This window comes from Thalassophryne amazonica, unplaced genomic scaffold (genome assembly GCF_902500255.1).
Source record: "Thalassophryne amazonica unplaced genomic scaffold, fThaAma1.1, whole genome shotgun sequence".
NCBI classification, from domain to species: domain Eukaryota; kingdom Metazoa; phylum Chordata; class Actinopteri; order Batrachoidiformes; family Batrachoididae; genus Thalassophryne; species Thalassophryne amazonica.
In genome coordinates this window covers 518,167-546,102 of record NW_022986231.1, presented here as the reverse complement: position 1 = coordinate 546,102, position 27,936 = coordinate 518,167, and the positions used below count along the sequence as shown (strand labels likewise).

At 42.0% G+C, this 27,936-nt stretch overlaps 1 protein-coding gene across 1 annotated transcript in view; it reads left to right on the top strand.

The window, feature by feature from the left end:
• jmjd1cb (jumonji domain containing 1Cb) overlaps window positions 1-27,936 on the top strand; it is a 651,485-nt gene that overhangs the window by 559,413 nt on the left and 64,136 nt on the right. The window contains exons 26-27 of the mRNA XM_034165192.1: window positions 5,521-5,666; window positions 20,793-20,822. Of these exons, the coding sequence (XP_034021083.1) occupies window positions 5,521-5,666; window positions 20,793-20,822 (176 nt within the window). The remainder of the gene's footprint in view (window positions 1-5,520; window positions 5,667-20,792; window positions 20,823-27,936) is intronic.

The following is a 27,936-nucleotide window of genomic DNA, read 5'->3' as shown; positions in this document are numbered from 1 at the left end:
TGGCAGCGTTGCAGGAGTTGCTGAGAAAGTGCTAAAGTTCAGCAACAGATCACCTTAGGGACTCTGACTCCGGATTGTTCCTCGAGGTTTACTCCTGAAAGCCTTGTCCAAGACTGGATATAGCCACAAGGCAGCGGAGGTTTGAGATCAGAGTTTCCTTCTCCTAGGTGAACTGGCTTCCTAGGCTGATGAGTTCCATCTACCCGAATCAACTCGTTTTGAAGCGCCAGAGACCCGCCTTCGCCCCGCCTTCACCCCGCCTTCACCCCGCCTTCACCCCTTCTCCTGTCAGTAGAAGCAGTTCTGCTGGGCTTAGAAGCTAAGCCCCACAAGCAGGCCAGGAGCTGGACTTGGTTGCCAGAGGCTATTTGAGACACACGCCATATGGGAGCACTTTTTATGTAGTGGCTGTAAACAACCTTCGACCCTGGCTGTAACAACCTTGAAACCACTACTCTGTTGACAAAGACCCAACATTTCCCTCACCTCTTTTGGTCTCTCCATATTTGTCACATGTCCTACTGTTCTTAATTAATTGGAGCCTGTGTTTGTCTTTATTGAAGAAAATTGTGCTTCGGGTAAAGCCAGCATCATGCCCCCCTGATGTGAGCCCAGCTTCTCTTTTTAAAGGACATGTCACATGTGTTTTAACATCCCAGTTACCAATACAACATCAAGGTACTCATGATTGTAAGTCTCCCTGCGCACTCCCTGCATTTTTTTATTCCCCTCCCAAAGCAAGAAAATTGGTGCATTTCCAGAAAACGTCTCACTCAGCTTTTCTCTGCATGTGACGTAGTTAAGAACAAAACAGAAACATCCCAGACTGAGACAGATAGAGGGAAACTAATGTGGTTCTGTCCGATAATGAAGTTTCAGAGCGGGTTTACAGAGGAGATGACACACTTCACCCCAAGACGCTTAACTTTTCAGAGCCTTTCGGATTTTGGAACTTAAAGTGTGGTGACGCTGCTGTTTGTCACAGCTTGCTGGTTTAAAAAAATGAGGTGGGCTTCATAGATAATTGGCAAAGCTTCTGGGGAAAACCTGGTCTTGTTAGGAGAGACGGCATCCATCCCACTTTGGATGGAGCAGCTCTCATTTCTAGAAATCTGGCCAATTTTCTTAAATCCTCCAAACCGTGACTATCCAGGGTTGGGACCAGGAAGCAGAGTTGTAGTCTTACACACCTCTCTGCAGCTTCTCTCCCCCGGCCATCCCCTCATTACCCCATCCCCGTAGAGACGGTGCCTGCTCCCAGACTACCAATAACCAGCAAAAATCTATTTAAGCATAAAAATTCAAAAAGAAAAAATAATATAGCACCTTCAACTGCACCACAGACTAAAACAGTTAAATGTGGTCTATTAAACATTAGGTCTCTCTCTTCTAAGTCCCTGTTGGTAAATGATATAATAATTGATCAACATATTGATTTATTCTGCCTAACAGAAACCTGGTTACAGCAGGATGAATATGTTAGTTTAAATGAGTCAACACCCCCGAGTCACACTAACTGTCAGAATGCTCGTAGCACGGGCCGGGGCGGAGGATTAGCAGCAATCTTCCATTCCATCTTATTAATTAATCAAAAACCCAGACAGAGCTTTAATTCATTTGAAAGCTTGACTCTTAGTCTTGTCCATCCAAATTGGAAGTCCCAAAAACCAGTTTTATTTGTTATTATCTATCGTCCACCTGGTCGTTACTGTGAGTTTCTCTGTGAATTTTCAGACCTTTTGTCTGACTTAGTGCTTAGCTCAGATAAGATAATTATAGTGGGCGATTTTAACATCCACACAGATGCTGAGAATGACAGCCTCAACACTGCATTTAATCTATTATTAGACTCTATTGGCTTTGCTCAAAAAGTAAATGAGTCCACCCACCACTTTAATCATATCTTAGATCTTGTTCTGACTTATGGTATGGAAATAGAAGACTTAACAGTATTCCCTGAAAACTCCCTTCTGTCTGATCATTTCTTAATAACATTTACATTTACTCTGATGGACTACCCAGCAGTGGGGAATAAGTTTCATTACACTAGAAGTCTTTCAGAAAGCGCTGTAACTAGGTTTAAGGATATGATTCCTTCTTTATGTTCTCTAATGCCATATACCAACACAGTGCAGAGTAGCTACCTAAACTCTGTAAGGGAGATAGAGTATCTCGTCAATAGTTTTACATCCTCATTGAAGACAACTTTGGATGCTGTAGCTCCTCTGAAAAAGAGAGCTTTAAATCAGAAGTGTCTGACTCCGTGGTATAACTCACAAACTCGTAGCTTAAAGCAGATAACCCGTAAGTTGGAGAGGAAATGGCGTCTCACTAATTTAGAAGATCTTCACTTAGCCTGGAAAAAGAGTCTGTTGCTCTATAAAAAAGCCCTCCGTAAAGCTAGGACATCTTTCTACTCATCACTAATTGAAGAAAATAAGAGCAACCCCAGGTTTCTTTTCAGCACTGTAGCCAGGCTGACAAAGAGTCAGAGCTCTGTTGAGCTGAGTATTCCATTAACTTTAACTAGTAATGACTTCATGACTTTCTTTGCTAACAAAATTTTAACTATTAGAGAAAAAATTACTCATAACCATCCCAAAGACGTATCGTTATCTTTGGCTGCTTTCCTCTAGGCTGGACTATTGTAATTCATTATTATCAGGTTGTCCTAAAAGTTCCCTAAAAAGCCTTCAGTTAATTCAAAATGCTGCAGCTAGAGTACTGACGGGGACTAGAAGGAGAGAGCATATCTCACCCATATTGGCCTCTCTTCATTGGCTTCCTGTTAATTCTAGAATAGAATTTAAAATTCTTCTTCTTACTTATAAGGTTTTGAATAATCAGGTCCCATCTTATCTTAGGGACCTCGTAGTACCATATCACCCCAATAGAGCGCTTCGCTCTCAGACTGCAGGCTTACTTGTAGTTCCTAGGGTTTGTAAGAGTAGAATGGGAGGCAGAGTCTTCAGCTTTCAGGCTCCTCTCCTGTGGAACCAGCTCCCAATTCAGATCAGGGAGACAGACACCCTCTCTACTTTTAAGATTAGGCTTAAAACTTTCCTTTTTGCTAAAGCTTATAGTTAGGGCTGGATCAGGTGACCCTGAACCATCCCTTAGTTATGCTGCTATAGACGTAGACTGCTGGGGGGTTCCCATGATGCACTGTTTCTTTCTCTTTTTGCTCTGTATGCACCACTCTGCATTTAATCATTAGTGATCGATCTCTGCTCCCCTCCACAGCATGTCTTTTTCCTGGTTCTCTCCCTCAGCCCCAACCAGTCCCAGCAGAAGACTGCCCCTCCCTGAGCCTGGTTCTGCTGGAGGTTTCTTCCTGTTAAAAGGGAGTTTTTCCTTCCCACTGTAGCCAAGTGCTTGCTCACAGGGGGTCGTTTTGACCGTTGGGGTTTTACATAATTATTGTATGGCCTTGCCTTACAATATAAAGCGCCTTGGGGCAACTGTTTGTTGTGATTTGGCGCTATATAAAAAAATTGATTGATTGATTTACTGCTGCTGTGATCACGGACATGCCTGGACACGCAGATGTATGTCATGTATTGGAAAAACTCAGAAGACCCTATTTTCAGGCTATAATGGTCTCTCTAATGTGCCACAAGGCAGAACTGCAATCGGACATTATGTGCAAGCACACCTGCGTGCATAAAGTCCGATCAGAACCTGAGAGCAAGTGGATCTGGACATTATTCTCTGGCCAAGTGGAACTTGAAATGGGTCTCTGGCTGTGGATCCGAGTGAGTGAGGATGAGTGGACCGTTCCATGGCTGAGGATTTCAATTGCGATCACTCATGAGCGTGAAGGCTTGTTTTTGTTATTTGGAAACCTTTACACTGGAGTGAGTGGATGTTGTTTTTTTTTCATCTTTTGCTTTGTGTTCTTTCAATGAAAGTGTGTTTTTTTATTTTGTGTGTGGGTGTGGGTGGTGGTGGGGGAGGGGGGGTGGCAGCTGTTTTAACCCCCAATTACACAGACCTCTGGCTGAATTTGAACAACATATAAACAGTATTAAGCTTGTAGACTCTCAAATGTCATAAAACTGACATTTGTTCAGGCAACATGATGACACATATATATATATATTTATTAGATTTTTCACAATTATACACAACACTTCTCAGCGTTTTTAACAGGCTGCGTTTACGACTGCTGCAGATGCAAAAAAAAAAAAAAAAAGTTAACAGTTACATTCCATTGAAGCGCACTCTGGGACGCTTCTAGTAACTACGTCACCTGTCGGAAACACTCGAGTACTCACGAGTACTTTATTTTCATATGTCTCTGTAGCTGTTTGTTGTGAATGCTGTATACATTGAAACCGGTCACAGAAGTGCACAAAGTAATCCCGGTGGATCATCGGATGGTCACTAACAGCCTAAATCTTAATTGTTATGATTTCAGTGCGACATGTCCTTTAAAGAAGTCCGGGAGACTGTTGATTTTATTTGCATTTTCCATATTGTCCCAGCCTTTTCTGGTTAGGGATCATATATATATATATATATATATATATATATATATATATATATATATATATATATATATATATATATATTATGCATGTATAGGTTTTATATGGTATGAATGGCCTGATCATGTTTACATCCAGGAGCTATAAGTTGGTCCTCCAGCCTCTGCAAAACTTGGGCCCTGAAAAGAAAATCTCTTGTTTCTGTGCTACACTGCAGTAAATCTGTTGCTGCCTTACACTGGAGGGTGGTGTGTGTTATGGAGGGGATGAAAGAAAGCTCTTTGGAGCCTTATTGCTGGAAAAGACAGAACCAGAGGACAGCACCAAGCCTCTTGTATTTGCAGACTCGTGACAGTCATCCGCTGTTTGGTGACATCCTGATCTAGCCCTGGATCATCCTTTCTCTGTGCAAGGTTGACCATCTTCATTTACTGTTGAGGAGGCGCACTGTCCGAGGTTCAGAGACCTGGAAGTGGCCAGTTCTCCGTGGGTGGATGCAGCGACTTTTGGCCATGTGGCCGAAGGACATTAATGTCATCCAGAAGCATCGCTGTGCACCTCCCAATGGAAAATTCTTAGACCATAATTATCCTATGACCCCATTTTCAGGGAAAGGATAATGGAACATCTTAAAGCAGCCATCAAACAAAAAACCCTCAACATTGAAGAAACATCAGAACGTTTCCAGAGGTTAGAGATGTGCAACATCTGCTGCACAAACAGACAAAACAAACAACAGGATTTAAACAGAATGCTAATTCCAGTGTGCATTATCAAAAAGTCTGAAATTATTTTGCTGAAACTTTGAGGGAATCAGAATGAATGACTGTAAATTTGCATCTTCACTTTCAATAACTAGCTGTGAATCTTTTGATGGGGGTGTGTTCTGGAACCTACCCCTGTTGTGACTGGATGAGAGGTGACGCCCTGGACAGTCCCCCAGTCCATCGCAGGGCCAACACATATAGTTACAATAAATAAGAAAATAGTTTCTATTGAATTCAGAGTTCTGCCTTTGTTGTTTTTGTAGGAGTCTTGAAGCGTCTAGAAGAGGAAGATTTGGATGAGGGGGTTCGGAAGAGGTTGAAAGACTCCAGTGAAACACCAGGAGCACTGTGGCACATCTACCTCAACAGAGACTTGGACAAAGTCAGACAGTTCTTGCACAAGGTGTGTGTGATTGCAGTTTTTACTTCTTTGTGCTGTGGTGGACACAGAGGAGCTACAGCACAGAGGGCTGGACTTCTGTCAGTTCTTCCTATATTTTAAGAAAGTGTTGCTGTAGTTTGAACTTTATTCACTCACAACAAACAGCAGTTTAATGTGACTCTGCTTGTTGCTGTACTTTCAAGTTTAATGTAAAGATGACTGTCTTGAGCAGCATTGAGATGAGCTGGTTCAGTTGTAATCATGAAGCCTCTCTGAGCCTGTCAGTATTCTACTAAAGGACAAAAATGGGGACAGTCTGCCCCCTGTAGGGTCATCACTGTGAACTGGTTCACCTAATGAGCACAAACAGTTACATGTAATACATATATAAATATCGCATTTCCAGCGATATTTCTTGCTGATTTTCACAGATCTGGCAACTTGCTTCTGACGGATTGTTTGTTGCTGTGACGCCACTCTGAACTTCACACGGTTGTATACGCTTCTTTTATTTCTGTTTAGCACTCTTCTGGTTATTAAGTGTATCTACTCTGAACGTTATTTAACAACAGTCCTGTTGTGAAACGCTAGCAGTTAGCATTCGCTAGCGGTTAGCATTCACTGGCGGTTAGCATTCACTAGCGGTTAGCTTTTGCTAGCTAGGTCAACACCTCCCCTGGCCATTGTTACTTTTTATAGCTGTTTCTTTTCTACCCTTTTAATACTTCTGTTCGTTTTTCAGTTGAACTGCTGTGAATTTTAAGTAATTTTTACTCCTGTGTAAAATCTTAGGAGCGGCTAGCATTTTCACTAGCGGTTAGCTTGCGTTAGCTATTTCTGACCCTTCTCATCATTTTTTCATTTCATTTTTTGCACTCCTCTTAGTTAATTAACTGTTTAGTATATTTTATAGCTGCTGCTTTTTTTTTACCTGTTTAATACTTTAATACTGTAACTGCTGTTAATTTTAATTCATTTATCTGCATCTGTGTGAGCCTTAGGAGTGGTTAGCTTATCCATTATTGGTTAGCTCGTGTTTGCTTGGCTACATTTTTGAATTTCTTAGTGCACAAAGTACACTACTTATATTTTACACCCTCCGTAAATCCTGCGTGATGTTGGAGGATAGGGTGGCTCTCTTAGAGAGCCGTGTCCATAAGTTAGAGCAGCTTCTTAGCGCAGTGGAGTTAGATGTTACGGGCAGTCCAGATGAGGTTAGTGTTGGGCTGGCTAGAGAGCCCATTAGCATCAGCTTAGAAACGCCGGCTGTGGAGGACGGCTTTCGGACTGTGGCTAGGCGGAGGAAGCCCCGTAGGGCTTGGTGCCCGGTTGTGGCACCCCGATCACACTCGCCAGTGCGAACTGTGAATCGGTTCTCCCCCTTGGATTTGCCAGATGTGAATTCTCTGAGCCCACGAGTGACTTCCACTCCTGTCTCCAGGCAGAAACACCGGACTTTAGTGATAGGGGATTCTATCACCCGCAAAGTCAGGTTACAGATGCCGGCTGACGTTAAATGTATTCCTGGGGCCAGAGCTCCCGACATTGCATCTCATCTTAGGGTGCTGACGCTGCAGAAGGGAAGACAGACAAAGGAACATGACATGAGATATAGTCACATAGTTATTCAAGTTGGCACCAATGATATCAGGATGAAGCATTCAGAGGTCACACAAATGGACATAGAGAGGACTTGTGACCTTGCCAGAAAGATGTGTCGTCATCGATTAATAATCTCTGGTACCCTCCCCTCCCGGGGTACTGATGAGGCGTTTAGCAGGCTGACATCATTAAATAGGTGGCTGGCGCAGTTTTGTAGACAGCAAGGCTTTAGCTTTATTGATAACTGGCCTTCGTTCTGGGGCCACCGTGGCTTGCTGATGCCGGACGGCCTCCACCCTACTGGGGAAGGCGCCGCCATCTTGTCTGCGAACATAGATAGAGCTCTACAGGGAGGGTAACATTAGGAATCTACAGCAGCCCACGGAGCAGGTGATTAGAGACCCCGCAAGGCTTATGACAAATGTGGATGTGGAATCCAGTAGCATAGCGGGAAATTTAGTGCAGAAAATCCACTATGGTGATAGTGCAGTTTATTTGCCAGGGAGGGAATTTCAACAAGTTGAGATTGTGGCCTGTTTCCGTAGTCGTGTCCATAAAAATCATAGAGGGATATGCTTTCCAAACTTAATACCCATTACTATATTGGATGATGTTGAAATTGAGGATGGCCCAGTGGTTGTTCCAGCAATAGCAAAGATTTCGTGTCTGCCACCTACAACGCGCGTGGAATGTCTTAAACCCAAACCTACTTCTAGGCATCTTATATATGCTACTCTGGAACCACCCCTAAACCCAAACAGTTCAACTGTCAACCCCACTGAGGTCCTTAGACTGGGTCTCATTAACATAAGATCACTGTCCTCAAAATCATTGTTGATCAGTGATCTAATTATTGATCATCACTTAGATATGATTGCACTATGTGAAACCTGGCTTAAACCTACAGTTGTCCTCCCCATAAATGAGGCCTGCCCACCAGCATATACATTTAGTCATGTCCCTCGTGATGCGAAGCAAGGCGGGGGTGTTGCTCTTATTTATACATCTAAGTTTAGCTTATTAGCTGTTGGGGGTTACAAATATCACTCATTTGAGCATCTGATTCTCCGCTCTGCTCAGGATATTACACATTGCCAAGGTCAGAAGAATAAAAATCCGTCGTATTACTTTGTCACTGTATATAGGCCTCCTGGCCCATATTCTGAATTCTTAGATGAATTTGGTGCGTTCATCTCTAACTTGTCAACTAGTAGATAACATTCTGATCATTGGTGACTTTAACATTCATATAAATAAGCCTTCTGATCCCCTCTGCAAATCATTTATGGAAATTGTGGATGCATTAGGATTTCTGCAATGCATTCGGGATTCAACGCACATTAGTGGAAATACCCTGGATCTAGTTCTCGCACGTGGTATTGCTGTCACAAATATTGACATCATGCCTCTTACATTGGTGGTGTCTGATCACTCACTTATTAAGTTTACAGTTTCACTGCCGTGTTTAGTGGAACAACAACCTTATATATCTTTATGGCGATGCATCAACTCCTCAACTAAGACTGAACTCGAAGCTAGACTGCCTGATGTCTTAGCTTCACATTTGACAAATACCCAGTCAGTAGACAGACTTGTGGATAGTTTAAACTCAGTGCTCAAAACTACACTCGACATGATTGCACCACCTGTGTTAAAACCGCGCTCCCCCAAATCACAATCACCTTGGTTCAATGATTATCTGCGTGACCTCAAGCATAAAGCAAGAGGTCTAGAATGGAAATGGCGTCGTTCAAAATTAGAAGTATTTCACCTTGCGTGGCGTGATGCTATCTTAGACCAGTGATTCTCAACCGGGGTGCTGCGATCGATCGTCAGGGGTGCTGTGGGCAATTATCAAATATCACCATTATTGGGTGTATGTGCTGTAATAGTGTGGCAGATGATGTAATGCTCTTTTATTCCATTAGATGGCAGCAAAGCGCGCAGTAGCGCTGAGCCGTGTGCCGTCAAGGAGGAGTGATCGCCATTTTAATTCCGGGCAAGTTAGTGATTTGCGTGCATAGAAGTTCACTTAGTTTCGTCAAGAAACAGGTGGAATATGCCGGAAAGCTGCGCATGTTGGCAAAGTCACAAACGGAGGAACAAGGGAGACAATATTTCCTTCCATAAGTAAGTGGTTTTGGTTATTGTTGTCACTTTGTCCGTGATATTTGGAAGATAAACAGCTGTATGTCTCCTGCCTTACCTGTGTCGCCCGATGACACGGATCATTAATTTCACTTATGTCTAGTTGATATTTTCCACTGCTAGACCAATGTCTAGTTAAAATTCTTGTCGTTAGTGACTAAAAATTGTTCGACAAGACTGGGGAGTTTTTTTTTTATTTGCACCTTAAAATAATGAGATTATAGTGACCCACGCTGTGCTGCCACACACATAGAGATGTGCACACACACGGCTGACTTCATGAATGAAACTCGGTCAATAAAGGATAATTGTGTAAAAATATCCATCCATCCATCTTCTACCACTTAGTCCAATTAAAGGTCGCGGGGGGCTGAAGCCTATCCCAGCAGTCATAGAGCGCGAGGCGGGGTACACCCAGGATATAATATATATAAATGTATTGTAATGGTTTTAGGAGCTGCGCTGTGAACACAGCAGCAGCTCAGCCCAGCAGCGTAGCTTATCAGCGCAGATCTGTGTAACTTTCAACACTAATATTTGTGAATGTGTGTGTGTCAGAGTAAGTTTAATACTTTCCTGACATAATTTAATGTAATTTAATTTTACTTACTCGATATCCAGGACAAAATGGCATTTTAACACGTATTTTGCGAGCATTTTTCGAGTGTGTTCAGTCGCGAATCTCCATTGAAAATGCATTAACATCCGGGTACTTCATCAATATTTTGCCCGGTTAGGAGGCGTCATGTGGCTGTCCATGAAGGGACGTTTTCGTTTAGTGTGTAGCAATGAGACTGCACTCTCTATTTCTTATATACAGCTTCATGACTATAGTATACTATGTTACGTCATATCTGTACCGCACGTGTTGCTAACGTGCTAACGCACCGTGTAGAGACAGTCGAGCTAGTGCTGCGTGACACGTGACACATGACAGTGGTGTGCCGCAGGATTTTGTAAATATAAAAAGGGTGCCGCGGCTCAAAAAAGGTTGAAAATCACTGTCTTAGACTATAAGCATGCATTATTGGCTACAAAGCGGACTTACTACTCCGATTTGATCAACAAAAACAAGCATAACTCAAAGTTCTTGTTCGACACGGTGGCAACACTTTTGCATGGACAACCACCTGTAGTTCGCTCTCTTTTTACAGCACAAGATTTCCTGGATTACTTTGGGAAGAAAATAGAAGACATCAGGTTAAACACATCCCGGCATGCCTTAATCCAGCCACTACACCCTGCTATTGATGTGGGCGCTACTACTGAGGTATTACCTAGATTTACAGAATTTGACAGTATCTCACTAGGCATGCTGACAGAACTCGTAATGTCAACAAAAAGCACAACCTGTTTATTTGATCCTATACCAACAAAACTGTTTAAGGACCTGTGGCCCACTCTTGGGCCAACTGTGCTGGAAATGATTAATGTTTCTTTAACTTCTGGATCTGTTCCTAAATGTTTCAAATCTGCAGTGATTAAACTATTACTTAAGAAACCTAATCTTGATCCTAGTGTATTGACAAACTATCGGCCGATATCAAATCTATCATTTTTCTCTAAAATTCTGGAAAAAGTGGTGTCACGGCAGCTCGTAGACTATCTTACTGAGAATAATCTCTTTGAGCCACTGCAGTCTGCTTTGAGAAAATATCATTCCACAGAGACAGCTCTCACTAAAGTGGTGAATAATCTTCTGCTTGCAATGGATTCAGACACCACTACGGTTCTGTTGCTGTTAGATCTCAGTGCTGCATTTGATACAGTGGATCATCATATTCTACTTGATTGGCTGGAAAATCATTTTGGGATTACTGGGAGTGCCCTTGCATGGCTGACGTCATACTTGACCTGTCGTTCTCACTGTGTTTTGTTCAGTAACACTATCTCTAACCTTAGTAACATGAAATTTGGGGTTCCACAGGGGTCTGTCTTAGGCCCCCTGCTTTTCTCCCTTTATATAGCACCCCTTGGGCACATATTGCGGCGTTTTGGGATTACCTTTCACTGCTATGCAGATGATACTCAGTTATACATGCCAATAACTGCTGGTAATCTCATTCACATAAAATCCTTAGAAGATTGCCTTGCAGCAGTGAGAAGTTGGATGTCTAGAAACTTCCTACTTTTAAACTCTGATAAGACTGAAATGATGGTTCTTGGTCCAGTTAGACATCGGCACCAATTTGACCAGTTAACGCTCAGCCTCGGCTTGTGTGTCATACATCACACTGACAAAGTGAGGAACCTTGGGGTAATTTTTGATCCTTCGTTGTCCTTTGGCCTCCACATTAGAAATATTACTAGGACTGCTTTCTTCCACCTGCGAAATATAGCGAAGATTCGTCCCATCCTGTCTATGGCTGATGCTGAGACCCTGATCCATGCATTTATCTCTTCTAGATTGGACTACTGCAATGTTCTATTTTCTGGTTTACCGCAGTCTAGCATTAGGGGTCTCCAGTTGGTTCATAATGCTGTAGCCAGACTTTTGACACGAAGCAGAAAGTTCGAACATTACACCCATTTTGGGCCAATTGCATTTCGTGTATATTCGTCCGTGAATTGTTCTGTGAATTGTTCTGTAATTTGTTTTGTAGCATGGACCAAGCAGAGGGTCACCCCTTTGAGTCTGGTCTGCTTGAGGTTTCTTCCTCAGAGGGAGTTTTTCCTTACCACTGTTGCTCTGGGGGTTGGTAAGGTTAGATGCGGTACGATCAGTGGCACAATGCATCATAGTTGATTTGTGGTCCATGCTGGTCGACCCTCACTGTTTGGCACACGATTCACGGATTAATAGCAGAATTTATATAACAGTGTGAAGTCAAGATTTATTGTCGTGATGATTTGTTTAGATCTGTAGAATGCTTTACTGCCATGTCAACACACAGCTGATGGGACACTGCCTCAGGGCAACTCTTAAAACATAGGCAACACACTCACACCAATAAATTAGCAGGGTTGTGAAAACTCGGCGGATCTGTGAAATTCTGCGGAATTTGTCATGGGGGTTGGGTGGTGTTAGTGTTGTCTCTGTAATCATGATCGTCGCAGAGTTTGTAAAATGCAGATCACAAAGCGTTCTCTTTTTTACAACATTGTGCAAGCTCCAGGCACTGAGATACATGGGTGATTCTTAGACTACGGGCACTTATTATGTCCTTTGATCATATTGTGTGAAAAACAGAAAAAAGGGGCAATTTCACACTTTTATAGTTATCTTTACAATGAAAGAGTGTTAAGAAATTTGTTCTAATAGTCTATGATGACTTTTTCACCTTTTTTCAGCATCATTATATGCAAATATTGCCGTTTTGTGCTTGTCCCACACCCAGACTTTTGATCTTCAATGATAAAAATGAATGGTAAAGAAACGTTTTTTCTAATGTTTTAAAATATCTCTGAATAAAATATCAGTAAAATAATCAAAACATAATTGGGGTATTCAATGTCATACAACTGTTGTGATTTTTTTAAACAAAATGTAGTTGTCCCACACTATTGTTGTAATTTCCACCACAACACTGTAATGTCCCTTTAAACAGTTTGTATGAAAGATTGTTTGGGCAGTTTCTATGGAGATAAACAGTGACATCAGAGCACATGTATATAGCGCCAAATCACTACAAACAGTTGCCCCAAGGCGCTTTATATTGTAAGGCAATGGTGTGGTGGAAATTACATTTACAATGCCAATAGTGCCCGTAGTTAAAGAATCACCCACATATCAGTGTTCGTGTAGTTCCACAGAGAAAAATGCCTCATGAACATATCTGAAAAATTAAAGAAACGCGAAAAGCGAACTGCATCCCGTGCCTTCAGGAAACATGGTAAGAATTTCTCCCTGGAATATAAACATTGTGCTGTTCAAACAGATTTTCAGACAAGATTATGTGATTTTTTTTTTTTTTTTTTTTTTTTTTTTTTTTTATGAATGTAGACTTTCTTTCATTGGAAAAAGACATTGTGGCTTTTCATGGATTTACAGTATTCACACAAGAATATAAGTGACTTTTTTTTACTATAAAGTACATTGATGATATTTTACCTTGATTTTCAAAATATTCTACAAGCTTTAGCTGTGGTTTTTGAAATGCTTTAACAGTCTTTTCAGTCTTCATGAATTTCATGTAGTTTAATTGTTCTGAGTTAATGTATAATTTGGTTTACAGTTAAAAGGAAAATCATCCTAGGTCCTACTTCCGTGTCATATTCTGTTATTCCAACATTATCATTCACAGTTCAAATGAAAGGTTGAGTCTAGAATCGGTTAAATATGCACTTCTTTTGAGATTTTTTTTCTTCCGGGAGATAATGAAAATGTATCATTAGATACAAAATGAGATACAAAAAGAAGATACAAAATTTTCCTTGGATTTCACAATTCTCATTTCGTAGCCCTGATTAGCCTAAAATCTGCACTGACAATTAATGCATACAATCATACAGTTGCAGAATTTTTCAAAAATAGGAAATTTAACAGCAACAATGCTAGTGCATCTGCAGTGGTGGGCACAGTTCCACTAATCCGCTAACTGCTAATTATTGAAGATAATGTTTTCATTATCGGATTAGCTTTTCAGATAACTTTGAAAACCATCATCGAACCAATTATTTTCCGATAAGTTTTGGTCCGATAATTTTTAGACCGCTAACATATTTTTGCAAACGTGGTAAACGAAGCTTAACAGTTACAAACGTTTATGAAGTCTAAAATCAGTTGTGTACCTAACCGTTAAATGTTTTGTAGTAGATGTGCAGTTCTATCCTCTGCAAACAGAGGAGAGCTGGTTCCAGAGGGAACCGCTCTGTCCTCTGCAGGCAAAAGAGAGCTGGTCACAGAAAAGAAAAAAGCTAATTTATTTTGACCCTATACTGAAACACTGGCAATATCACCCAAGTCATCCAGAGGCATACAGTTTTAACTTATGGTTAAAAATTTAATCAAACTAATTTCGGACAAGTTATTTAAATTAACGTCATGTCTGAAGTTTTATAAAGTGAAAATATCAGATATATGTTTTAGTTTTAAAGTAATGCACTAATTTTGAAGGTTTTAGTGTGGACTTGCTGTGCCCAGTGCATTATGGGTAACCTCAGTACATTCACGACAGGAGAAATGCATTTGAGACGCTCTGATCAGGCTCCACATGGAAAACAGCATTAAACTCTAAAATCAGTTTGTGTTTATTAAATTCCACGCATCTTAAACATAGCAGACACAGATTATCTGGAATTTTGTTTTGGCAAGTTTTCACGGCCTCTAGTGCCATCTACTGGCCAGTAGTAGTTCATGGCATTATGAACACACACCTCAAATAAACGTCACCCTGCTCGGAGTGCCGCTCTCTTTGGACCGACATCTCTGCTATTATTGAACTGTGGGATAGCTTGTGCCCACAGATTGAGCTCGCCAGACTACTTTCGCCACCCTGCTCAGTGTGCCGCTCTCATTGGAGCGACAACACAGAATGTGTCTCTTCCCAGATAGATCTGTTTCAGTGCACCTTGTTGTTCTGACTTTAACATGAAGTTAACACCCAAGTCTTTCATCACCAACTGTAAATGGTAATCAAAACATTCCAGTTGTATCTTTCTGAACTCTTATGCATCAAACTCCATCATGTCAATGTTTACAGTGTGCTTAAACTTGCTCATAAACTTTAAGTTTTCTTAAATATTTATTACGGCCACTCTTAAAACTTCAGTTATCTTTATAATTTTATTACTGGTAAATTTTAAGCCGCGTTCACACAGAGCGCGATCAGACGCTACAAATTTGCGTGGGTCGCCAGGTGACGGACGTGCCTCCTTCGCCCTGTGTCGCTGTGCTTGGGTGGACTTTCGCTGCGGAAATTCGCCCCGGTGTGTCATCAAATAGGAGGAGCTTCCATTCCGCTCGCCGGCTCCGGTTGTCAGTCAAGCTAACGTGACGGACCTTGATCACACGGAGCGAGTTGCTGTGGAAAGCGCCAAAACCCGTCCTTACATGGGGATTACATGGTAACCTGTGACTGCAGTCGCTCGCGTTGCCCTCGGTGTGAACGCAGCTTTAGAATTAATGTAGGTGAGATATACTCATTATCAATTATCTAGGATCTACTTTTTGCACAGGAATTGATCAAGCGCATCAGCCGCGGGCACGTACTAACACAGAATACTCAGAAACTGGACAGTTGTTGGGCCATAACGAGAGCGTCCACTTTTAGCTTGACATAAGCTAAGCTAGTGGCACTTGTGAGAGTGTGCATTAACGTGTTGGTTTTTACGTAGAATGAAAGAGTCAACCAATCAGTGTTAGTGGAGGCTCATTTACCCATAATCCCTTTGGCATCTGCCCTGTGATTGTTACAAAACTTCAGAATTAGTGCATTATTTAACATCAAAAGATATATGTTCTACTGTATTTTAACTTTGTACAAATGACAGAACTGGCATTAATGGAGTTATTCTATCGGTATTATTAGGGCCCGAGTAGGAAAAAGTCCTACGAGGACCCTATTGTAATTGCACTGTTTATTATTATTATTATTTATTAGGGCCCGAGTAGGACAACGTCCTACGAGGACCCTATTGTAATTGCGCTGTTTATTATTATTATTATTTATTATTATTATTATTAGGGCCCAAGTAGGAAAAAGTCCTACGAGGACCCTATTGTAATTGCGCTGTTTATTATTATTATTATTTATTATTATTATTATTATTAGGGCCCGAGTAGGAAAAAGTCCTACGACGACCCTATTGTAATTGCGCTGTTTATTATTATTATTATTATTATTATTATTATTATTATTATTATTATGCGCAAAATGAAATCGAAATTTCGGCCTTTTCCCATGCTCAAAAACTCACCAAACTTTGCAAGGTCATCCGGTCGGATCCGAATTTTGATATTTTGGGGGTCGCCTACATGGTCACAGCGAAATAGTGCCCCCTACAAATGTTCAAAAACCCCTCCGCATTGGGGGTTTTTCGTCGTAGCCTCACGAAATTCGGTACACATATTTACCATGCTGGGATGCACAAAAAAGTCTCTTACCGTCATGGTGAAATGTCGACAGGAAGTCTGCCATTTTGATTTTAAGTTTCGATTTTGAGCTAATTTTTGCCATTTTGGGCCATTTCCACTACTTACATTTGAACGAACTCATCCTAGGAATTTCATCCAGTCGTCTTCAAATTTGATCAACATCATCAGGACACAATGGTGATCAAAAGTTATCAAAAGATTCTAATTAAGTCAAAAGGCGTGGCTTCTAGGGGTCGTCAAACTTTGGCGAGCTTTTCGGAGCACTCCGTTTCACTTCGAACGGCTGTCACACCCACATACTTCATCGTAGATCCTTCAAACTTGCTGGACATGATGAGGGCTCCACCCTGAACGTCTACATATAATAAGTTCCCACCTCCGCCATAGCGCCCCCCCGGTGGTGGCGGGAAATTTCCTGTTTTTACTTTAAGAGGTCCTGATGTCACATACTTAAACCAATCAACTTCATTCCGCTTCTGAAACATGCAGAACAAGTTGGTGAACATAGGCAATGAACGCTGTGAAGTTACGAGTAATGGCACCTGTGTGGCGGCGTGCCGAATATTGGCCATTCGCCATGAAATTACGTTCTTCCTTTTGACAGCTTTAATTTTGTCATATCATCATGAAAATACACAGGTCAAGCACGACAACCTCTTACAATTCATAGGGGCGTCGCCCATAGGTGGGGCAAAATGCCTCAATAGCGCCCCCTTGAAACTTTCAAAAAACCCTCCCCATAGGGGTTTTTTTTGGAGTAGGGAGAAGAAAATTGGTACACATGTGTGACTTGCATAGACGTACAAAAAAGTCTCTTGCACCATTGGTCTACTCCAAACATGAGGTCGGCCATTTTGAATTTTCTTATCATTTTGCCATGATTTCCACGTTGTATTTGAACGAAGTCCTCCTAGGGATTTTGTCCAATGTACTTCAAATTTGTTTCACAGCATCCACAGATGATACTGACCAAAAGTTACCGAAAGGTGTGGCCGCTATGGTGCCGCCATGGTGCCATCATGATAACTCAATTCTTTGCCTTATTGACTTGAAACTTCACGTGTGTTGACGGTTGGCCCCTGAACACACCTGGCCCCTCTGTTTGTACACTGAGCGCCCCCTAGTGGATGAACCATCAACATGTCATAACTCCTTCATGCATTGTGTGATTTTCTTAAAATTTTAACTGTGTGATGAGTGGTTGCCCCTGTATGCATATGCCCATATCTGGTCACAAGGGCACGCATTAGCCTGGGTAGGTGGTCGCGTGGAACGAGGGCCCGTATATGACTGCTTGCAGTCCTAGTTATTATTATTATATTCTCACTTTTCAAATCCAAATTTCGGCCTTTTCCTATGCTCAAAAACTCACTAAACTTTGCAGAGTCATCCGTCCGGATTCAAAATTCGATATTTTGGGGGTCTGGCACATGGTCGCAGCGAAATGGCGAAATAGCGCCCCCTAGAATTTAAAAAAAACCCTCCACATTGGGTTTTTTTCGTAGTAGCCTCACGAAATTCAGTGCACATATTTACCATGCTGGGACGCACAAAAAAGTCTGTTACCATCATGGTGAAATGTCGACAGGAAGTCAGCCATTTTGTTTTTAAGTTTTGATTTTGAGGTAATTTTTGCCATTTTTGGCCATTTCCACTACTTACATTTGAACGAACCTGTCCTTGGGATTTCATCCAATCATCTTCAAATTTTGTACACATCATCATGACACCATGCTGATAAAAAGTTATCAAAAGAATTTCTGTAGGTCAAAAGCTGTGGCTGCTAGGGTTCGTCAAACTTTAGTGAGCATTTCGGAGCACGGCATTTCACTTCGAATGGCTGTAAGGCCCACATACTTAATCGTAGATCCTTCAAACTTGCTGGACATGATGAACGTCTGCATATATTAACTTCACACCTCCGCCATAGCGCCCCCCGGTGGTAACAGGAAATGTCCTATTTTTACTTTAACAGGTCCTGATGCCACATAGTTAACCCCATCAACTTCATTACACTTCTAAAACATGCAGAACGGGGGCTTCCGGTTTCCACCACCACCGAGATGGCAGCGCAAAACACGGTCTCCTCCGACCAAAATACTAAAACGCCCTGTTAACTAGAGAATAACCACAAGAACATACCAAAACAATTGGATAGTGGCGTAACAATGGAGATGAGGGCAAAAAGTGAGGGCAAAAAGTAAGAAAAACGCAGCGGAGCTCAACGAAAACGAGGAGGAAAGACAAGCTACAGAAGCAGGTGCTAATGCTAAAGACGGCGGATGACAGAGAAGCACCGAAAGACCAAAGGTGAATATGGAACGGATTCTACAAGAAATACTGGAGTTCCGAAAAGAGAACGGTCAGCAATTGGATGATATAAAAGACGAGATTAACAAAACAAACCAGAGGATTGAAGAAGCAGAGGAGCGCATTGACAGTGCCGAACCTAGGCTGCTAACAGTCGAGGAAGTGATAAGAAACATGTTAAAGATTCAGCGGCAGCATGAAGAGAAAGTAATCAACCAGGAGGGAAGAACAAGAAGGGAGAATATCAGACTGTACAATGTACCAGAAGAAAAAGAGGGAAACTCGATAACTTTTATTGAGACGCTTCTCTGAGAAAAGCTGGATTTTCCCCCGACCACTGAACTACACATTGAAAGAGCACACAGAGCGCTGGCCATGAAACCCGCCGCTACAGACAGACCTCGATCGATTGTAATTAAATTTCACGGATATAAAACAAAAGAAGAAGTCCTTCACAGAGCCTGGGAAAAGAAGGAAATTCTTTGATCACTTTGATCACGACTACCCTACAGCCATCCTGAATAAGAGGAAGGAATACGAGGTCTGTCAATAAAGCAACGGTCCTTTTTATTTTTTTCAAAAACTATATGGATTTCATTCATATGTTTTTACGTCAGACATGCTTGAACCCTCGTGCGCATGCGTGAGTTTTTCCACGCCTGTCGGTGACGTCATTCGCCTGTGAGCACTCCTTGTGGGAGGAGTCGTCCAGCCCCTCGTCGGAATTCCTTTGTCTGAGAAGTTGCTGAGAGACTGGCCCGTTGTTTGATCAAAATTTTTTCTAAACCTGTGAGACACATCGAAGTGGACACGGTTCGAAAAATTAAGCTGGTTTTCAGTGAAAATTTTAACGGCTGATGAGAGATTTTGAGATGATTCTGTCGCTTTAAGGACTTCCCACGGTGCGAGACGTCGCACAGCGCTCTCAGCCGCCGTCGTCAGCCTGTTCAAGCTGAAAACCTCCACATTTCAGGCTCTATTGATCCAGGACGTCATGAGAGAACAGAGAAGTTTCAGAAGAAGTCGGTTTCAGCATTTTATCCGGATATTCCACTGTTAAAGGAGATTTTTTTAATGAAAGACGTGCGGACGGGTCCGCGCGTCGGGACGCAGCCGACGCGGTGCGGCGGCACAGGAAAAACACCTCCGTGTTGATAACCATTTGTAAAATCCAGGCGGCTTTTGATGGCTTTCAGTGGAGTGAGTATATGAGAAATTGTTTAACAGCAGGACATGTTCCAACTTGTCCTTAAGGCTTTCAACAGAGGTGTTTTTCCTGTGGCGGACCCGTCCGCACGTCTTTCATTAAAAAAATCTCCTTTAACAGTGGAATATCCAGATAAAATGCTGAAACCGACTTCTTCTGAAACTTCTCTGTTCTCTCACGACGTCCTGGATCAATAGAGCCTGAAATGTGTAGGTTTTCAGCTTGAACAGGCTGACGACGGCGGCTGAGAGCGCTGAGCGACGTCTCGCACCGTGGGAAGTCCTTAAAGCGACAGAATCACCTCAAAATCTCTCATCAGCCGTTAAAATTTTCACTGAAAACCAGCTTAATTTTTCGAACCGTGTCCACTTCGATGTGTCTCACAGGTTTAGAAAAAATTTTGATCAAACAACGCGCCAGTCTCTCAGCAACTTCTCAGACAAAGGAATTCCGACGAGGGGCTGGACGACTCCTCCCACAAGGAGTGCTCACAGGCGAATGATGTCACCGACAGGCGTGGAAAAACTCACGCATGCGCACGATGGTTCAAGCATGTCTGACGTAAAAACATATGAATGAAATCCATATAGTTTTTGAAAAAAATAAAAAGGACCGTTACTTTATTGACAGCCCTCGTACAATGAGGTGAAACGAATGTTAAAAGTGAGGAAAATTCGCTTCCAGACACCGTATCCTGTCAAACTGCAGGTCTTCTATGAGGATGGGACACGACTCTACCACACGATCAACGAAGCCACGAGCGACATGGAGGCCAGGGGCCTCCCAGTCAAAGCTGTCCCCCCACCAGAAGATCCACTCGAGAAACTGAACCAGAACCCCTGGCACACAGCGAGAGGAGGGCGAGTGGCGCACACCGGAGGTTCACCACGGAGCACCGGCATCAGAGAAAAGCTGCAGATCTTCAGACGACAAACTTCCACTTAAAAATAGTTCAAATGATTAAAAGGAAAAGAAAGAAATGTAAGAAGAGACAGAAAAAAATCTGAAACATTCGGTTCTAACCAGCTCAAATTTTAAAACTAAACTGATGAAAAGCAAAGGCTGCAATAAATAATAGTATATTATTAACCTAGAGAAAGATTATACTCTCCTCAATAGGAGTAGATAGACAGGTCTCAGACATGCCCCCCCAATCTCCTCAAAATAAATAGATACTAAAATTAGTCGGAGGCTGACAGCAACTATTTAAAGGCAATGGACGTTTTATGGCTTAAACCCCCAGGGAGGGCCCTCTACCTGCAGGTGTTTAAAGAGGCTTCCCCTCCAAAGCCAGAGATACTCTGGCTATTTAAGGGATCACTCAACAAATTCCCTTTCTTTGAAGCTAATGTTTTGTACTGGTTCAGCTTGTTCAACATTAATAGCTGCTTTAGTTATGTTTTCACTTACGTGTTTTTCAATATTTCACCAGAGGGAAGACCTGTAGCATATGTGTATAGAGTATATATATATATATATATATATATATATTGACCTCACATAAAAAAGGAAATGGCTAACCAAAAACTGAAATTTGTTTCCTTCAGTATGAATGGAATATTGAATGCAGTGAAACGTAGTAAGATACTGTCGAAAATGAAAAAAGAGAAGGCACAAATTGTGTATGTACAAGAAACACACTTAAACAATACAGAACATGAGAAACTAAGAAAAATGGGCTTCTCAAACCTTTTCTTTTCATCATATAAAGCTAAGCACAAAAGAGGTGTTGCTATTCTACTTTCCAACAAACTGGCCTTTCAACAGACTTATGTTCAGAAAGATAAAGAAGGCAGATTTATCTTGGTTAGAGGCATACTAGAAGGGACAGATGTCACTCTACTGAATATATACGCCCCCCCCCCCCCGGAAGTAATTTTTTGTTCTACAAAAAAATCGTTGATAAGATAGTGAGTCAGTCAGATGGGGTTTTAATATGTGGGGGAGACTTAAACCTACATTTGCAACCAAAGCTAGATGTATCAAACCCCTCATATGCCTCTAAAGCAATAAGCAAGAAATTTAAAGAATTGATGAATGAAGTAGGATTAATCGACATATGGAGAGAAATGTTCCCCTCTGCTAAACAATACACACACTATTCCACCGCCCATTCAGTATACACCAGAATTGATTACTTCATCATATTAGCCCGAGACAAGTCAAGGATTGTAGACTCAGAAATTGGCACAATGGACCTAAGTGATCATGCCCCAATATACCTCACCCTCAATCTGGAAAGTTTCAAGAGGAATACAACATGGCGGTTTAACTCCAGCCTCCTCAATGACCCACTGTTCAAGAAGCAAATGACAAATGAAATTCAAATGTATATAAAGGAAAATGCTAATGGAGAAACCTCACCACTTATGATATGGGATGCAGCAAAGGCTGTTCTACGGGGTAAGATCATAGCTATATCCTCGCTCAAAAAGAAATTATGCCAAGGAAAACTGCTTGACCTACAAAAACAATTAAAACAACTGGAAAGCTACCATGCACTAAATCAAGACTCACATACACTGCAAAAAATAAAAAAAGTTAGAAATGAAATTAATCTAATGTATACACAGGAAATTGAGAAGAAAATGCTCTTTACTAGACAAAGATTTTATGAAAATGGTCCTAACTTCACAAAATTACTGGCTTGGAAACTGAAAAAGCAATATGCAAACAATATGATATATAGAATTCAAGACCCGCGAAAAAATAGCATTGAAAGCAAACAAGAACAGATCGAAGCAGCTTTTGAATCATTCTACAAGCAGCTTTATTCTAGAACAACAGAGACTCAAGGAGATCAGATTGACTCATTTCTAGAAACTCTAGATCTACCAGTTATGACAGAGGAACAAAACAAAATTCTAAGTACAGAAATAACCCCAAAAGAACTATCAGACGCAATAAACAGATTAAAAAGCAATAAATCACTAGGTAGTGATGGGTTTTCAACCGAATGGTACAAGACATTTAAGGTAGAACTTCTGCCCATATTGCTAACTGCATGTAACTGGGCACTGAAAAAAGCAGAGACCCCGCCATCTTGGAAAGAAGCCATTATTTCCCTCATACATAAAGAGGGGAAAGATAAACTCAAGTGCGGATCATACAGACCAATTTCGATACTCAATGTTGATTACCGCATATACACATCGATAATGGCCCGAAGAATGGAAAAAATGTTGCCCACCCTAATTCACAATGATCAGACAGGTTTTATACACGCACGACTCACACAAGACAACATAAGACGCACCCTGCACATTATGGACCACATTAAACAACATAAGATAAAGGCCTTAATCCTAAGTCTAGATGCAGATAAAGCCTTTGACTCTGTCAGCTGGCAATACCTCTTTAAGGTCCTAATTAAATTTGGTTTTAATGAAATGATGGTAAACAGCATCAAAGCTATTTATAACAATCCTACGGCAAGAATTAAAATAAACGGCTACCTATCCAAACCACTCACCTTAGAGAGAGGAGTGAGGCAGGGATGTGCCTGGTCTCCACTCCTTTTTGCACTATTCCTAGAACCGCTAGCCCAACACATTAGACAGAATGTTAAAATTAAGGGAGTTTATATCAACAAAACTGAACATAAAATAGCATGCTATGCAGATGATATCCTCCTGTATCTTAAAAACCCTGAGACATCCTTGCCGGAGGCTTTGACTTTCTTAAATAACTTAGGTTCTATGTCAGGGTATAAACTAAATGTCAATAAAACTGAAACTCTAGCATACAACTTCAGTCCATGTGAAAAATTAAAAGAAAAATACCCTCTAAGATGGAAAACAGAATCCTTTAAATACCTGGGAGTAAACCTACCTAAAGATTTGACAAAACTTTATGAGAAAAATTATGAACCTCTGCTTTGTAAGATTAAGGAGGATCTTATGAGGTGGAATCTCATACTCATTCTGAGTCTGAGCGCAAGAATTGAAACAATAAAAATTAATATTAATATATAGGTTCCTTTACCTATTTCAAACGTTACCAATCTTAATTACAAGAAAACAAACTGGAGAATGGGACAAAATAATAGATTTATATGGCAAAGGAAGAAAGCCAGAATACAATATAAAACGTTACAGCTACCTAAACAGAAGGGGGGATGGGGCCTACCATGCTTGGAAAAATATTATGTCTCAGCACAAATGAGAGCGTTGCTCTGTTGGTGCAACCCCTCCTACAAGGCACAATGGAAAGATATTGAGTGCAGTCTGATACCTGACCTACATATACAGGCCTTACTACCGGATAAAAACTTACAACAATATATAGATAGACTCGAAAATCCATGGGTAAACTCCACTCTCAAAACATGGAAATCATTAATTAGAAAATATAAACTGAAGGAGGAGGTTAGAATTTTAAGTTGGTGTGCTTTTGATTCGGATTTCATACCAAACAAATTTGATGATAGATTCAAAGCTTGGACTGAAAAAAGGCATCACATCAATGTGCAGTATTATACAGAAGGATACTCTTATGAGTTTTCAAAGTCTAAAGGATAATTTCTCATTACAAAGTCAAGATTTCTATAGATACCTCCAATTACGACATTATTATAATAAAAAAATAAAAAAATAGGGATGGTAGAGAGGCCAGTAAACCATTTGTTCAATTATTTATTGATGCATACAAATCGAACATAGAGAGAGGGATTATCTCCCGACTGTATAAGAGTCTACAGAACTTAGAAACTAACTCAACAAAATATATACAAGTTAAATGGGAAAGGGAAGGAAACATAACAATAACAGATAAAGAATGGGAAGACATTTGCACACTTCAATGGAAAATTACAAAATCTCATGCATGGAAGGAATTCTGTTGGAAAAATATAACCCGATACTTCATCACCCCAGTCACGAAGGTGCACCAAAACAATAATAATGCCCTCTGCTGGCGAGGCTGTGGATGTCAGACTGCGAATCACTATCATGTTTTTTGGGATTGTCCAAAAATACAAAATTATTGGAAAGATGTACATAATGCAATACAGGAAGTCCTCAATACATGGATACCATTCGACTTCAAAACCATGTACTTAGGACTTATCCCACCAAGACTGATGGCTAAAGATAAGTATCTGATAGGGGTGTTGCTGGCAGCAGGGAAAAAGGCTTTAACTAAGAGATGGCGGCTGCAAACCGGACCTACACTTAATAATTGGATAGATGTGACAATGGAAATATACATTTTGGAAAAGGTTACCTTTTCTTTGAATCTAAAGATGGACATTTTTATGAAAAAAAAGGAAAGGATGGGTGCATTTTATTAGACCTCGAAGACCAGACTTTGTCACGATAGTGAACTAAGGGAACGGCAACCTCTCATCTATTACACAGGGTGTGTTTTTTTTTTTTTTTTTTTTGTCTTCAAGTCTTCAACAGTATCTCAATGACTAAGATAACTGAATGAAACTAAAATACTGCAGATACTTTAAAAAGTATTTTATGTGTTTTTGACTGTTGTTTTATAACCCCTCTGGATGTAAATAGTTCAACTGAACATGTCCTGTTCCCCCCCCCCCCCCCTTTTCTTCCTTTCACCCTCTACGGTGTTAAAACAAAAGGAAATGGACCAGCCATACGGCCGTTATAAACCTTTGCAAAAAGAAATTCCATTACAACTATAACATAACAGTTAAAAAAAAATGTGGTTGTATTTGTATTTGGATGTTTTATAACATGTATCTCCAAATAAAAAGATAATTTAACCCCCCCCCCCCCCCCCCCAAAAAAAAACAAAACATGCAGAACAAGTTGGTCAATGCAGGCGATGATCGCCGTGAAGTTACGAGTAACGGCGTTCATGTGGCGGCGTGCCGAATATCGACCCTTTGCCATGAAATTACGTTCTTCGTTTTGACGGCTTTAATTTTGTCATATCATCATGAAAATTGATATACAGGTCAATCACGACAACCAGCTTGTGTGGAGAGCACAACTGCACCAGAACTGGTGCAGTCGAAAACCGGCGTTTCAACTTTCTAAACGCAGCTTCGCACTCATCCGACCAGGTGAAGGGGACTTTTGTGGAGGTCAGGGCTGTAAGGGGACCAATAACCTGACTATAGCCATTAATGAACCTCCTGTAGAAATTTGCGAAGCTGAGGAACTGTTGCAGCTTCCTACAGCTAACTGGTTGGGGCCAATCTCTCACCGCCGCTACCTTGGCTGGATCCGGTGCGACGGAGTTGGAGGAGATGATGAACCCCAGGAAGGACAAAGAAGTATGGTGGAACTCGCACTTCTCGCCCTTCACAAACAGCCGGTTCTCCAGCAACCGCTGCAGGACCTGATGCACATGCTTAACATGGGTCTCAGGATCCGGGGAGAAGATGAGGATATCGTCCAGATACACGAAGACGAACCAATGCAGGAAGTCCCGCAAGATATCATTTACCAACGCTTGGAACGTCGCTGGGGCGTTAGTGAGGCCGAACGGCATGACCAGGTACTCAAAGTGACCTAACGGGGTGTTAAATGCCGCCTTCCATTCGTCTCCCTTCCGGATCCAAACCAGGTGATAAGCATTGCGAAAATCCAGCTTAGTGAATATTTTGGCTCCATGCAGGGGCGTGAGCACTGAATCCAATAGAGGTAACGGGTATTGGTTGTGAACCGTAATCTCGTTCAGCCCTCTATAATCAATGCATGGACGGAGTCCGCCGTCCTTCTTGCCCACAAAAAAGAAACCTGCACCCAAGGGGGAGGAAGAGTTCCGGATTAACCCGGCAGCTAAAGAGTCCCGGATGTAGGTCTCCATTGATTCACGCTCAGGACGTGAGAGATTGTACAGCCTACTGGACGGATACTCAGCGCCCGGAACCAAATCAATGGCACAATCATACGGTCGGTGCGGGGGAAGCGTGAAAGCGTGAGTGGTAGAACTTTGCTGAAAACGTCAGCAAGATCATGGTACTCAGCTGGTACCGCCGTAAGATTGGGGGGGACTCGGACCTCCTCTTTAGCATTCTCACCGGGTGGGACCGAGGATCTTAAACACTCCCGGTGGCAGGTTTCGCTCCACTGAGCCACAACCCCAGTCGGCCAATCGATCCGGGGATTGTGCTTAATCATCCATGGATAACCCAAAATAATTCTGGAGGTAGATGGTGTTACAAAAAACACAATCTCCTCCCTGTGATTTCCAGATACAACCAGTATTAAGGGCTGTGTCTGGTGTGTTATTATTGGAAGAAGGGTGCCATCTAGTGCCCGTACTTTCAAAGGTGAAGGAAGGGCCACTAGAGGGAGCCCTACCTCCTTCGCCCATCTACTATCCAGTAGATTCCCCTCTGACCCCGTGTCGATTAGTGCTGGGGCATGAAGGGTTAAATCCCCACAGAGGATTGTGACTGGGAGTCGTGTGGATTTACGTGGTTTCCCCTCGTGAGTATTATGGCTCACCCTTAGCCCAGTCTCTAAGGATGAGCATTGTCGTTTTGACCGCTTGGGGCAGTTTTTCTGCATATGCTCACTCGAGCCGCAGTAAAAACACTCTCCATGTGCCAGCCTCCTTTGTCTGTCATTCAGTCTCATTTTAGCCCTGCTCGTGTCCCTAACATCGTCAGCAGGGGGAGCTGTTGTCACGCGGAGCGCTCTGGCTTTGGAGCGGTGGGAGGACGGCGCTGCTCCAGGCCCGGAAGAGAGAGGGGCGGCGCGTGCTCGGCCATGCCCCTCGTCTCGCTCCCGTCGATGTTCTTCTAATCGGTTGTCTAACCATATAACTAGGTCGATAAGCCCGTCTAAATCCCGTGGCTGATCCTTCACCACCAGGTGCTCCTTTAGGGTCGGAGACAGCCCCCTTATAAAGGCGGCGCGGAGCGCTACCGCATTCCAGCCGGCTCTCGAAGCCGCAACGCGGAAGTCGACTGAATACTCAGCGGCGCTCCGGCGCCCCTGTCGGATTGACAGTAGCACATTAGAAGCGGATTCGCCTCTGTAAGGATGATCAAACACCTGTCGAAACTCCTTGAT